This window comes from Megalopta genalis, chromosome 11 (genome assembly GCF_051020955.1).
Source record: "Megalopta genalis isolate 19385.01 chromosome 11, iyMegGena1_principal, whole genome shotgun sequence".
In the NCBI taxonomy this organism is placed as follows: domain Eukaryota; kingdom Metazoa; phylum Arthropoda; class Insecta; order Hymenoptera; family Halictidae; genus Megalopta; species Megalopta genalis.
The window spans coordinates 6,075,274-6,086,995 of NC_135023.1; the positions used below are offsets into that span (position 1 = coordinate 6,075,274).

The following is an 11,722-nucleotide window of genomic DNA, read 5'->3' on the forward strand; positions in this document are numbered from 1 at the left end:
TTTGAATAACATAAAGTTTTGAAAACCCGAAATAAAACATGATTGTTATTATTCGTTTTGTGGCATGAAAATTATTACGTCATAAATAATTAGCGTTGAATTCGATCACCGTAGTTCAACACCGAAACTCGCATGTAATGGCCGACTTCGCGATTCACTTATCACTTCCCTAACTTCATGATTGTTGTGTGCGGCATTTGTTTGCGCTGAAGTTCGTCTCTAATGAGTTTTGTTATTGCAGTTATTACGGAGACGAAATGCTGCGTGTTTCTGTGTAAAGCGATTCATACGAAATAGACGAAGCTTCCACGAGACGATCGAGTCCCTGAAGGAAACAACATGACATTGTTCGGTATTCGGACACGTTCGAGCAATTTCACTAATTTTTGTGTTTCAACGTCAGGTTAGGTTTCCATCGTAGGAAAGCCGGCTGCATTTTCAAGTTAAGGCTAGGCTAGGCGAGCATACAAAAATTTAGTTCAATAAATATATTAACAGAGAGTCAGGTTAGAGTCAACAACGACTCTCTACGAGGCCAACATCTACACGAAAAAGACATGGGATCGTTGAACCTCGTTTGCCCAATGTGCTGTGGAGAGACCTTTAACAATCCACAGTCATTGAAGTATCATTTATTAAGTATGACGGACAACCTATACTGTCCTGGTTGTTCGCAGCGTTCTGACTCTGTAATGGCACTTATCCAACATTTGGATCGCTGTGGACAGAGTGCCGATCCAGAGGAATCGCAGGATGAAAAGCATGAATGTACACAAGAGATTCAAGAGGAATCAGAAACAGATGCAACAGTGCTAATGGTTTGCATCAACATTTCTGTACCTATCCCCACCATGACCTTGATCCTTACCTATTAATTATTTTAGGATGCCAATGTTGAAGACATAGACCAAAGTTTCTTAGCAACTGTAAATGATAGTAGAATTATGATAGTTGGGGGGCCTCAAACGATACAAGTTGATGAAAATGGTATGTAGAATTCCTAATTTAATCTATGTTAATTCTATTTATTTGACTATTGCTTCTAACAAACATATCAGGAGAGATTAAGGTCGTAGAAAAAATGGACACAGATGATACACAAATGGAGCAAAGACCTTTGGAATTTAAGATGACAGAAAAAGTTCCTACTACTGCCAAAAAAGAGGAGAAGTCCTTGACTCAAGATCATATAGTAACTATTTCAGCAGCTGAAACAGACGATAAAGATGGAAATAAAAATATAATTACTATTTTACCTGAGGGCTCAGAACTCCTCGATGAAAGTACCGGTGCTTTGATAAATATGGACCACATAAATGATGTGGGTGAATTAGATGAAGACGGATTATTGCATGTAAAGGAAGAACTCTGCGAGGTAAAAGCAGGAGATGAAAATCTCTTACAATTATACATGCAGATATTCAACTAAATGTAATTATTTAATTATATAGTTAGAACCAGAAGCTGTTTACAGCTGTACTAGCTGTGATATGAGTTTTAATTCAGTCGTCGAGCATATAAAACAATATCACGATGGCCAAGAAGTACTACTGGAAATAGCCGATCAATTAGACGATCTACCTACTGTACCTGTAGCTAATGCCCTACCAGCAGAGTCAGGGAATGTAGTTAACACAAGACAAAGGCAAAGCATGAATACGCTACGTACGGAAGAATGCGTGGACAGCGAAGGAAGACTGTACACACGAAAAGTTGTACAAATAGAAAGGTTTTGGGATAGAGCTCCGGCTCAAACGTCGTTACAATCCACCAAAGCACCGATGATAGAAAAGTTTTTTTCTAATGTAGAAGGAGTAAAAGTATGACAAACACATACTTGTTGATAACACATTAATTTAAACTATACTTTTTGATTGAAAGATTTAATTTCAGGTACGAGAGAAGAGATTGGCGGCTGCGCCAATGAGAATGTACAGATGTAATCAGTGCCTTCAACAATTCTCCAAATTAGGAAATTTCCGGGTGCACGCGTGTCTTCATGGCAACAATCGTTGCGACAGCTGCGATCAAACATTTGCAACGCCAAAAGCATTGCAACTGCATACGAAGGTTCACGAAGGTGAACCAGACCCGAATCAAAAGACATTTGTATGTGAAACATGTGGGACAGAGTTCTGTTCGCATAAAAGCTTGCGATTGCATTCTCGGATGCACGCGCCAGTTAGGGCAAGACACGTCGATGCACCCGAAGGAACACCTAGCGCTACATTCACCTGTCCCGAATGTGGTAATGATGGAATCGTAATTGTTATTTATCTCCTAGTAATTCATAATTCTTCACGTCTACTAATTACTTACAGGTAAAACGTTAGCAGAATCGTACAAGGAAGCGCATATGGCACTACACTCTGGCGACTCTGTAACTTGTACAGTTTGCAACCGGAAATTCGATTCTGCTGATAGTTTAGCGATGCATGCAGCGGTACACACAGAACTCAGTCAATCGCATTCGCCGACGCCACCCTCGACGGAAACCGCATCCACAGAACCCACGGAAAATCAAAAGCCATATCAGTGTCAGCACTGTGGTCGTCGATTTACAAGACCCCATGAGAAGGTGAAACATGAGCGAATTCATACTGGGGAAAAGCCACATGCGTGCGAAGTGAGTATAACTAGAAAAGATTTATTAAATAACTTTTCACGTAATGTAATAATGCTGATTGAATGTTTCTTATTTGCTAATAGGTCTGCGGTAAAACGTTTCGTGTCTCGTATTGTTTAACCTTGCATATGAGGACTCATACCGGGGTCAGACCTTATGGTTGTCAGCACTGTGGCAAAAGATTTAAGGCTTCCTCTGTGTACAATCACCATTTGCTTACGCACGGCGAAGAACGCGCTTACACTTGCCCTTATTGTCCAAAAACTTTTAAAACGCGTGTTCAATTAGCGGGCCACAAGAACAGCCACACGAAACCGTTCCGGTGCACTGAGTGTTCACGGCCGTTTGCATCCTTGTATGCCGCGCGTGCTCACATACAAACACACAAGAAGGATAACAATTTGAAATTCAGTTGTTACATTTGTGGTGCATCGTACGGTAGGGCATTCGCACTAAAGGATCACTTGAAACAACACGGTACAGACATACTAGCTCCGCCAGAACCAGCAAGGGAAGAAGAAGTTCATGAAGGAGAAGATTTCTTATTAGCGGAAGAGGAAGTGGAGGACGATGAATTAGTTATTCCCTCTCCATTACCAGTTGAACAATCATCAGAAGCTGAGGACACTGAATGAGACTATGAAAGCTAGTCAAATGTTTGTTATAAAATTGTAGTTTAACATTGTTCAATATACCGATAAATGTAATAACGAATAATTTTGTATTTTACGTAGAACTCTCTGGAGACTATATTGGCTAAATTTTTGTATTAGAGTGCTGGATTAGAAGTATAAAAATTTTGAATTCTAATACAAACTGCTGTGACTAGAGATGAGATAGTATTGGTTTGTAAATAACGTAATTCGATTTTGTACATCCTCATTTGGTTTTGTATGGTTAGAGAAATGTTACATACGAATAGCGATTGTACTATGAGAAACTGTAGTTTTTAATTGTGTGCCTATTTACCATATTCAAGTAAAATGGAACATATTATTTGATTCGTAATGCATTTTAACGTATTACACGTTCCGTTGTTCTTGTTGCAATGTGATTTCCCACAATTAAAATTTTCTTTCCTGTGTTTCTTGATTTTTAGTTTGTTCGGTATTAACCCGAACGAGGACTTGTAATAAAATACACTTACGGAATACCATTCTATTTGGAGCTCTGGACGAAATGAAGAATCTAGTAGAGGACAAAGATTAATTTTATCATTACATTAAGTTCCGTTGATGTTAGAATTTATAACACTGTAAAAATACAGATGTATTCGTGTAAAGTGTTCTGTAAAGAATTTACGATTTGAATTAATTTTATTCTTTTAAAGAGAACCAATACTTGTTACCACTGGAATCAACACAGAACTATTTGTGCATGTAACTTAAAACATTTTGAAAGCATAATACTTACATATTTTCCATATATATTAACAGAATCGTCTAACGTTTTGTATTCTATTCTTTAAAAATGATAAGAATAAAATGTTCATCCGGATAGTTCTGGGTACGACTGATTAGGAAATAATTAACTAAGTACAAATAAACACAAAGAGTCTAATACGAGATATATTACACGACGAAATAATTCAGCCATATAAAATTTGTATTTTTATTTGAATGTGAACGTGCCAAATTTATATACTTGTATATAAGAGATAAATTAATTCAACTTTGCTAAAAAATTTATTGCACACTCAATAAATATCTGTATAAAGTAAGCGTGTGCACATATTTGCAACCAAATAAAAATATAGTTATAATTTCAATGCTGTTATCATAAATAATCCATCAATAACAAGAACATCTTACTATGCATTTCTCTAATGCAGTAGGTAAATGAAGCATTTACACAGTAACTAAATCTGAATTTTATATTGCAATGAATTAAATATTTTCATTCTATTTTTAGTATGTTCATTATAAAAGATCTGAGTATGTAAATAGATTTTATAGCCACTATATCTAGAGAGCTATGCAAACAGAGTTACTTCTAATCCTAATGGGCCATCTGCTGCAGTCAGATTAAGTTCTTACAATGATTATTGTGCCCTCAGTAGTCTATCAGAATTCACGTTATACCTACATAGCAAGAACAACTATAAACAGCATGGAGCATAAGTATGAAATTACGACCACCGATTCAGAAGTACGATTCTACATTAAAGCAATACTTGATCTAATTTTACGGAGTATGTAAATCTGATAAGAGTTTGTGGGTTCTCAGTGGGAAGACATCGACACCAGCAAACATCCATTCCCTTCGGAGATTTGGGTAATAAAACCCGTATGGCAAGTGGTCGTAAAAATTCTTAGTGTTTTACCAATCGTCATCGTTGGATCTCTAGCTAATAGTGGTTTAATTTACGTGGTGATGAAAGAGAAGTCCCTCCGAACCACTACGAATCTCCTAATTGTAAACATGTGTATCGCAGACTTAGGCAGCTGTATAATATGCCCATGGATGTTCCTCTGCAGAGATCTATTTCAGAACTACATTTTGGGAGAAATTGGCTGCCGTCTGGATGCATCATTGGTACATGCACTGACATTGGTGGTAGTCTTTAATTTGAGTGCAATAAGTTACGATCGTCTGTCTGCAATTGTATTCAATTGTTCAGGAAAGCTAACAAAGAGGTTGTATTACAAAATATTGATCGAACTAAAAATGCACGGGATGCATCAACACGCATAAGTGTACTTTTCTGTTTGAAGGACGATCTACACGTTGCTCATCATTACTTGGATTTCTGCTGTTGCTGTTACTGCTCCTTTGACTTATTTCCGACGTTATTACGAAAGGCAATGGAAAAATTATTTAGAAACTTTTTGCACCGAGGACACAGTGCTGGTCTATCCATACTGGCACATATTTGCAGGCTTGAGTGTCTGGGCACCACTGGCCATTATGGCAATATGTTATTCAGCTATTCTAATTAAAGTACCCATCTAAACTTTCTCATATTTGATAAACAAACAAAGGTTTATTAAAGCTTCGTAATGTTTATTACAGCTAGATCGCTATGAATCACAAGCCCTAAGAAGTAAATATCCTATAGTGGTAAAATATAAAACCAAAGTGGCACAAGTGCTAGCTCTTCTAGTACTGGTTTTCATAATATGTCGTGTACCGTTCACAGTGTTAATAATTAGGAGGGCTCAATTGCTACAAGGTACACCTAAACCAGGACAAGCTGATGCTGTATACCCTCTGTGGTAAATATTTTTGTAACATTCAATTATTACAAAACATGATTTGTGCTGAAATCAGATGTGAAAAACTGTGTAACATAAAATAATTTATATAACAGGTATGTGAGTAGGTACCTGGTGTTGGTCAATACAGCCATAAATCCTCTATTATATGGTTGTAGCAGCAGTTCATTGAGGAAGCAGTTAGCACTCTGTCCTGCTACATCTTGGCTCATCCGTAAGAAGCACGAGTCAAAACCACATAGTGTTTCACAGTTAAAATCGGATCGTTTCCATGAATTAAGACCGCGTTCTCCTTGCATAAGAATAAACTATAACGAAAGAGATGTAATACCAAACAATATATCTACTGTCACCAGAACAAATTTAAACTCAACTCAACTTTAGTTTGGTGTTCCAAGTGGATCAGTATTAGTAATGAAATTCGTCACACATAATGTCACAATAAGGACAGGATATCATGAGATACGTACTAATAAATATATCATTTTTCTTGCGACGACACCTTTATCTACTTATATAAACGTTATATTTAAAAAATACAAGAAAAGTGTTATTGACAATAGAATAAAATAACAAACACCGACAATCTTAAAGTATGAAGCAAGTCTTATTTTTCCTGAATAAGTAAAATGCAAATTCAATACATCAGAGAAGAAATCATTTAATTGCTACGTTTTTAAGACTGTCAACTATAATTTTACCACCGTTGGAAGTGAACAAAAGATTGCCGCTCCAAGACGCTTCTCCACTACCATTTATTACAAGATCAGGCTGTAAGAAGATTAATAAATATTAATAAATCACAAGTCGAAATATCAATTTCGATACGGTACAAGAATAAAAACGTACTTGTAATTTCTCCCACACTTTCTTCTTTGGATTAAGTACATCATCAGGAGTTCCATCTTCGTATCCTTCCACAGTAATTTTTTCACCAGGTTTGCTATCTACTGGAGGTCTCAGTGGTTCCACTCGTTTCGTAGGTTCATCTCTATTCGAATTCAAGATTTATTAAAGATGTATTAAGACATAAAATATGATATTATATTCATTGAATTCAAACATACACAGAGGCACAGAGAACCATTCCATGAGACTGAATACCCCTAAGATTCGCTGGTTTCAAGTTAGCAAGAATAACTACCATTCTGTTTTCCATCTCTTCTAATGGTACATAATTTACAAGTCCACTAACTATTGTACGTGGCCCGCTGGCGTCTCCTACGTCAATTTTTTCTACATAAAGTGAATCAGCATCTGGATGCTTTGATACTTCGACTATTTTTCCAACCCTAATATCCAATCGAGCTGGTGTCAATTCCTCTATAGCTTCTAAACATTAAAATAATGAAATTTTAATATTATTATTTTGATTTATGTACTTTTGGAAATTATAATTGTATGTGCAAAAAGATATTACTTTGTTTCTGTTGGGGTGAATATGCTTTACTAGCCAAAACTTTCAACTTTGGATTCCCTTCAAATTCTTTCCTAATTGGGTCCAACAATTTGTTGATGTAAATTTCAGCTGCATTTTTCAGGTCTCCAGGATGTATTTCTTCCTTGGCAAATGCATTTTCCAAATCTTCATACTTGTCAAAAGATATATCTCCACCTGTAACAGACAATTTTTGTTAATAAAACAGATAAAATATTTTTGAATTGTACCTACCAAATTCGGCAGTCCTTGGTACATTGAATGATTCCCCCTCCTTAAACAGAGGATATATTACATGTTTGGCAAATGACAGAACTCCATTGTCAGTTATATTCCCAGGCTCGCAAAATGCTTTCTTTAACTTCTTCTTAACTGCTGCAGCATTGTCCAGAAGATCAATCTTAGAGTCTTCCTCAGACGAAGACATCTTTGATCCAGCTAAACCAGGTACTAAAACAAAATTGATGTATTTCATTGTTTCTGCTTAACAGAATCTACTTCATGTTTAAGTACTATATTTGTGCTGTATACATACTCATTGGATTCATTAAATGAATACGCTTCTCATAGCCAAGCATCGGTAAATATTTTTCTGAGAATGTGAAAATTTTTCTTTGGTCTACACCACCAAATTGGGCATCAACCTTAAGATATTGTTCATCTAAAGCTTGTAGTCCAGGATACAACAATCCAGACAGTAAGGGATTTGCTATTTGTTTAACTACTTCAGCTCCAGCTTTCTTTGCATCATGTTCAGTTACAAGAGAGGTCAATCGATAAACATCTAATGTGTATTCCCTAGTAAAAGAAAATTTTATTAAAATTATATCTCATATATTTTATATATATATGTTAAGTAATAGAATAATTAATTACTTAGACAACTGGTAATCAGTCCCTTTTACAAATTTTAATTTATCCAAAGGCACATTGATGGATTTAAGCATTGCCTTGATAACTGCCTCATAATATTGTGTACGAAGATCCAAAAGCTCCCAAGGAGCTTTCATGTTATCCAAATAAGCATGAAGGTCAGCAAACAATATTGTAACTTCAGTTCCAGCTCTTAAAAAGTCAGCTATCTTTGACATTGGTGTGAAGTATCCAATATGGGGTTTTCCAGTAGTTGCAGTACCCCAGTATAACTTAAGATCCCTCTGTTTTAGGATATTTTTCATTTTCTCATCACCGAGCCACTCTGCCAAATTCCTGGTAATGAGATCATATTTTTCTTCCCACTTTAATTCGACCATGTTTGCAACTCTGAATAAAATCAAAAATCAATTTATTTATTAAAGCGCTTAGTAAATATTAATATATACTTATCGAACAAAATGACATTCATATGCCGGCCACGTGTGTAATAAGCTTGTCAAGTCGATAAGACTTAACCTCTGACACAATATTTAAGTCTCTTTTTTTAACATAACGATAACCACATTTTATTTCAATAAAAAATAACGTAAAAGCGTTGAATGTAATTCTATTAAAAAATAATAGCTAAAATAAATGATGTAATCTAAATTTTTATTGAATTTGTATCAAATAGTTTTCAGAAATTGTTACAGATTCTAACGAATTAAACACTTTAATACGTATGAATTACAATAAATTTTATTACACTGAGTAACTTCGATTCCAGATCCAAAATTTCGTGATACGCGAAACCGGACGAAGCTGGTGGAGTACACGCATGCGAATATGATGTGTAAATTGTACGGGAAACAGACGGCTAATGTGGACGGAATGCAATGTCTGATGAAATCTTCAACTCAATAACACTATCAATTGTGTTTAATTATTTCAAGTACACATAACATAATTATACATGAAAGAATCATCTAGAATTTAGAGTAATAAATTCAATTTCTTTTGCGTTTCGTTATTACTTTCAATCGTTGTATCTTCCTCATCTCTCTCGTTAAAAACATTATAGGAAGTATTTTGCTGTATTAATGGCTTGTTTATCTCGTTCATCATCATTATTCTCTCGTGTCTTTCTCTAGCGAATTTGTCAAGCCTTTTATAAAATGTTGACGTTGATGGAAACATACGTTTGAAATCACGACGATTTAAACGCAATAATTCGCAGACTTCAATTGCCATTGCTGTTTCTAGCCTCTGCCGATTAGGTAAAATTAAAGAGCCTTCTCCAAAATGACCTCCGTCTGTTTCGTGGCATATCTTACAAGGAAAAAGGATTTAAATAATAATTTCTTTTCAATTTTTTCTAAAGAGGACAAATTCTCGTTAAATTACTTCTCTTCCCTCGAATGTAATTAGAGCAACAGTACCACTCACTATGAAGAACATGTCTAGACCTTCAGATTGACTTTCGTAGATAATATCTCCTTTCAAATATATAACTGGTTTTAATATCCCTAAACATATTTGTATGTTATAATAAAAAGAGCTACCAATTTTATGTTGTATATATATCATTTTTTTATGTCTTACCCATTAAATTTCCAATAACATTACGAGGTAAATAATGAAGAAGTGTGGCTGTATCTAACAATCCGCGACTACTGTTTATTATGATCTCTTGGTATAGATGATCTATGTTCAAGAATGAAATGATTCTGAGACTTGGGTACTAAAGTGATAATTATATGTCTTTTTATACAAACTATTAACTTGATAAAGTATTGGATATGGCTTTCTCCTTAAAGAAGCTGCCTTGGAAACGATATTCATAATAAGCAAGGAGCTTATGTTTAAGTCTGTCTGGAAGTTTTTTCTCGTGAATATATTCATTTACTCTGTACATAATTCGTTGATACTTCAACTCCGGCTCTGCAGCTGATCTTGCCAGTTGCAGAATCAATACTATTACAATACACAAGTTGAAAGATATTCTTTTCAATAAATACTTTCATAAACTTGAAAAAGAATTACCTATAATATAAATTAAACACCCTTTTCCTAGTATTAAAATTGTGCAACGTACTGCTGTATCTTTTGTGCTTAAATCGTACAGTTCAGTAAAACTTGATCCAAAGAAATTGCTCACACCCATGTGGAGATACTGTAAATAAATTTCTGCACTCGATTTCTTATTTATTCCTGATACAATTAAATACAATTCACTCTCCTGAAATGGTGGAAATTAAATTTCTTTATATTTATTTGATAGATCTATGAACATACTTCCATGGTTGAGCGATCAATGTGCGCAAAGATAACCGGAGCAACGTGTGTGAAACAGCAACTCCAGTGGAATATTAATGTCATAAGCATTGCTATCCATAAGGCTTTATCCATAGCATGAGAAATTGTAAAATTCTGCAAAAATGAAATTCTGTGTCTCCTAACTTGTTACTGCTTTGGAATTTTTCTTTCTATCGATGCTTATACTTACTGCTGTGATCTGCCTTAAATAAATGCGCAATGTCCAAATGCGAACTAACTTCACCGTTGGCAATAGTTCAGGTATTAAGAATAATGAGTTTGCTTCGGGGCCTGGAGGTGTTATAGTGTACTGCTGGAACCACAGCATGGGAACCGACGATATAAAATCAAAGAAAAAATAGCGTTTCCCATAATGTCTAAAACAAACATAATGCTTTAAATCATAAATGAACAACTATGAAATTTCAAACGAGGAAGATGTGAATTACTTTACCTTGCTATTAGAACTGGGTCTAAAAATATTTCATGTCCCTCGGATGAAGTGAATCCAGTTATAAAATTTAAACCAATATCAATTATACAAATCATTAATGCAGGATATATTAGAGTCCAACTAGATGGGTTGGTACTTTTTACTATTCTATGAAATGACACAATATATGGCGCAGTAATGAATAGGTATAGATAAATAAACGTCATTAGAATGTTCCAGTAAAACCTATGTATATGAATGGATATTAATTTCAATGACGAACATAAGTGAAACTTCACTGAAGAAAATTACCTAAAGTCGCTACATGGATGAATTATCCACCAAAACGAAGACCGCCCATGTCTTCGTTTCTCAAAAGCAATTGCAGCATAACTGCGTAACGTGTTACGCGTTAGAGGATGGTTCTCAGAAACCAAAATGAACTTTTGAAATTTTCGTCTCCAACGAGCATGAAACTTTGCGTTGGGTGGTAACTTCGGTAAATTACTCTGTGATGTTTTCGGTAGCTCACATACGTGAACATCTACTCGCTTCTTTAATAATTTATCAACAGTCATTGTATTACGCTTTGGATCAAACATTGTAAACTTTTAATATTTCGCTTAAATCTTGTAAATTCACTATCTTCAAAGTTATAATTACTAACTTCTGTTTGCTATTTCTTTTTTTTTCAAGACGTTTGTCTCATAACAGAAGCTGGAATGAAGGGTGACGAAAAAGAAATTTCTTGTAAACTGTTTGACATTAAAAAATGGATTCCGGAATTCCTCATCGGTAAATAGAAATGTATTTCTGGTCACTAGGATCAAATTAAATTC

At 35.0% G+C, this 11,722-nt stretch overlaps 4 protein-coding genes across 6 annotated transcripts; 2 read left to right on the plus strand and 2 right to left on the minus strand.

The window, feature by feature from the left end:
• Positions 1-115: 115 nt before the first annotated feature.
• LOC117226151 (uncharacterized) lies at positions 116-4,394 on the plus strand. Its single transcript, XM_033480211.2, has 7 exons — positions 116-818; positions 885-987; positions 1,059-1,375; positions 1,452-1,820; positions 1,894-2,248; positions 2,322-2,626; positions 2,710-4,394. Exons 1-7 carry the CDS (start codon positions 558-560, stop codon positions 3,259-3,261), a joined length of 2,262 nt encoding a protein of 753 aa, XP_033336102.1. The 5' UTR covers positions 116-557; the 3' UTR covers positions 3,262-4,394.
• A 140-nt stretch (positions 4,395-4,534) lies between these two features.
• LOC117226103 (G-protein coupled receptor 54) lies at positions 4,535-6,434 on the plus strand. Its single transcript, XM_033480099.2, has 5 exons — positions 4,535-4,774; positions 4,853-5,262; positions 5,341-5,566; positions 5,639-5,841; positions 5,937-6,434. The coding sequence occupies exons 1-5, from the start codon at positions 4,664-4,666 to the stop codon at positions 6,223-6,225; spliced, it is 1,239 nt and encodes a 412-aa protein (XP_033335990.1). The 5' UTR covers positions 4,535-4,663; the 3' UTR covers positions 6,226-6,434.
• Positions 6,430-9,754, minus strand: LOC117226099 (tyrosine--tRNA ligase, cytoplasmic). Of its 3 annotated transcripts, none has more exons than XM_033480093.2 (8): positions 9,737-9,754; positions 8,156-8,542; positions 7,815-8,077; positions 7,514-7,729; positions 7,262-7,456; positions 6,909-7,173; positions 6,691-6,832; positions 6,430-6,612 (listed from the first exon to the last, which is right to left on the minus strand). In XM_033480093.2, exons 2-8 carry the CDS (start codon positions 8,530-8,532, stop codon positions 6,499-6,501), a joined length of 1,572 nt encoding a protein of 523 aa, XP_033335984.1. In that variant the 5' UTR covers positions 8,533-8,542; positions 9,737-9,754; the 3' UTR covers positions 6,430-6,498. The 3 variants fall into 3 exon arrangements, with proteins under 3 accessions (XP_033335984.1, XP_033335982.1, XP_033335985.2); XM_033480091.2 differs by lacking the exon at positions 9,737-9,754 and adding an exon at positions 8,901-9,162; XM_033480094.2 differs by lacking the exon at positions 9,737-9,754 and adding an exon at positions 8,602-8,827.
• A 259-nt stretch (positions 9,755-10,013) lies between these two features.
• On the minus strand, positions 10,014-11,514 carry LOC117226102 (potassium/sodium hyperpolarization-activated cyclic nucleotide-gated channel 4). The gene is made up of 5 exons (XM_033480097.2): positions 11,196-11,514; positions 10,905-11,129; positions 10,641-10,827; positions 10,430-10,564; positions 10,014-10,373 (listed from the first exon to the last, which is right to left on the minus strand). Exons 1-5 carry the CDS (start codon positions 11,483-11,485, stop codon positions 10,155-10,157), a joined length of 1,056 nt encoding a protein of 351 aa, XP_033335988.2. The 5' UTR covers positions 11,486-11,514; the 3' UTR covers positions 10,014-10,154.
• Positions 11,515-11,722: the final 208 nt, after the last annotated feature.

Coding starts and splice junctions, on each gene's coding strand:
- LOC117226151 (XM_033480211.2), top strand. CDS start 558: ATGGGATCGTTGAACCTCGTTTGCCCAATGTGCTGTGGAGAGACCTTT. Junction 819..884: donor CAGATGCAACAGTGCTAATG/GTTTGCATCAAC, acceptor TAATTATTTTAG/GATGCCAATGTTGAAGACAT. Junction 2,627..2,709: donor AAAAGCCACATGCGTGCGAA/GTGAGTATAACT, acceptor ATTTGCTAATAG/GTCTGCGGTAAAACGTTTCG.
- LOC117226103 (XM_033480099.2), top strand. CDS start 4,664: ATGATTATTGTGCCCTCAGTAGTCTATCAGAATTCACGTTATACCTAC. Junction 4,775..4,852: donor TTACGACCACCGATTCAGAA/GTACGATTCTAC, acceptor GTGGGTTCTCAG/TGGGAAGACATCGACACCAG. Junction 5,842..5,936: donor GATGCTGTATACCCTCTGTG/GTAAATATTTTT, acceptor TTTATATAACAG/GTATGTGAGTAGGTACCTGG.
- LOC117226099 (XM_033480091.2), bottom strand. CDS start 8,974: ATGCGTGTACTCCACCAGCTTCGTCCGGTTTCGCGTATCACGAAATTT. Junction 8,543..8,900: donor TGGAATCGAAGTTACTCAGT/GTAATAAAATTT, acceptor GATTTTATTCAG/AGTTGCAAACATGGTCGAAT. Junction 7,174..7,261: donor TTCACCCCAACAGAAACAAA/GTAATATCTTTT, acceptor TTTAATGTTTAG/AAGCTATAGAGGAATTGACA.
- LOC117226102 (XM_033480097.2), bottom strand. CDS start 11,485: ATGTTTGATCCAAAGCGTAATACAATGACTGTTGATAAATTATTAAAG. Junction 11,130..11,195: donor CATCCATGTAGCGACTTTAG/GTAATTTTCTTC, acceptor TCATATACATAG/GTTTTACTGGAACATTCTAA. Junction 10,565..10,640: donor ATTTAAGGCAGATCACAGCA/GTAAGTATAAGC, acceptor TCATTTTTGCAG/AATTTTACAATTTCTCATGC.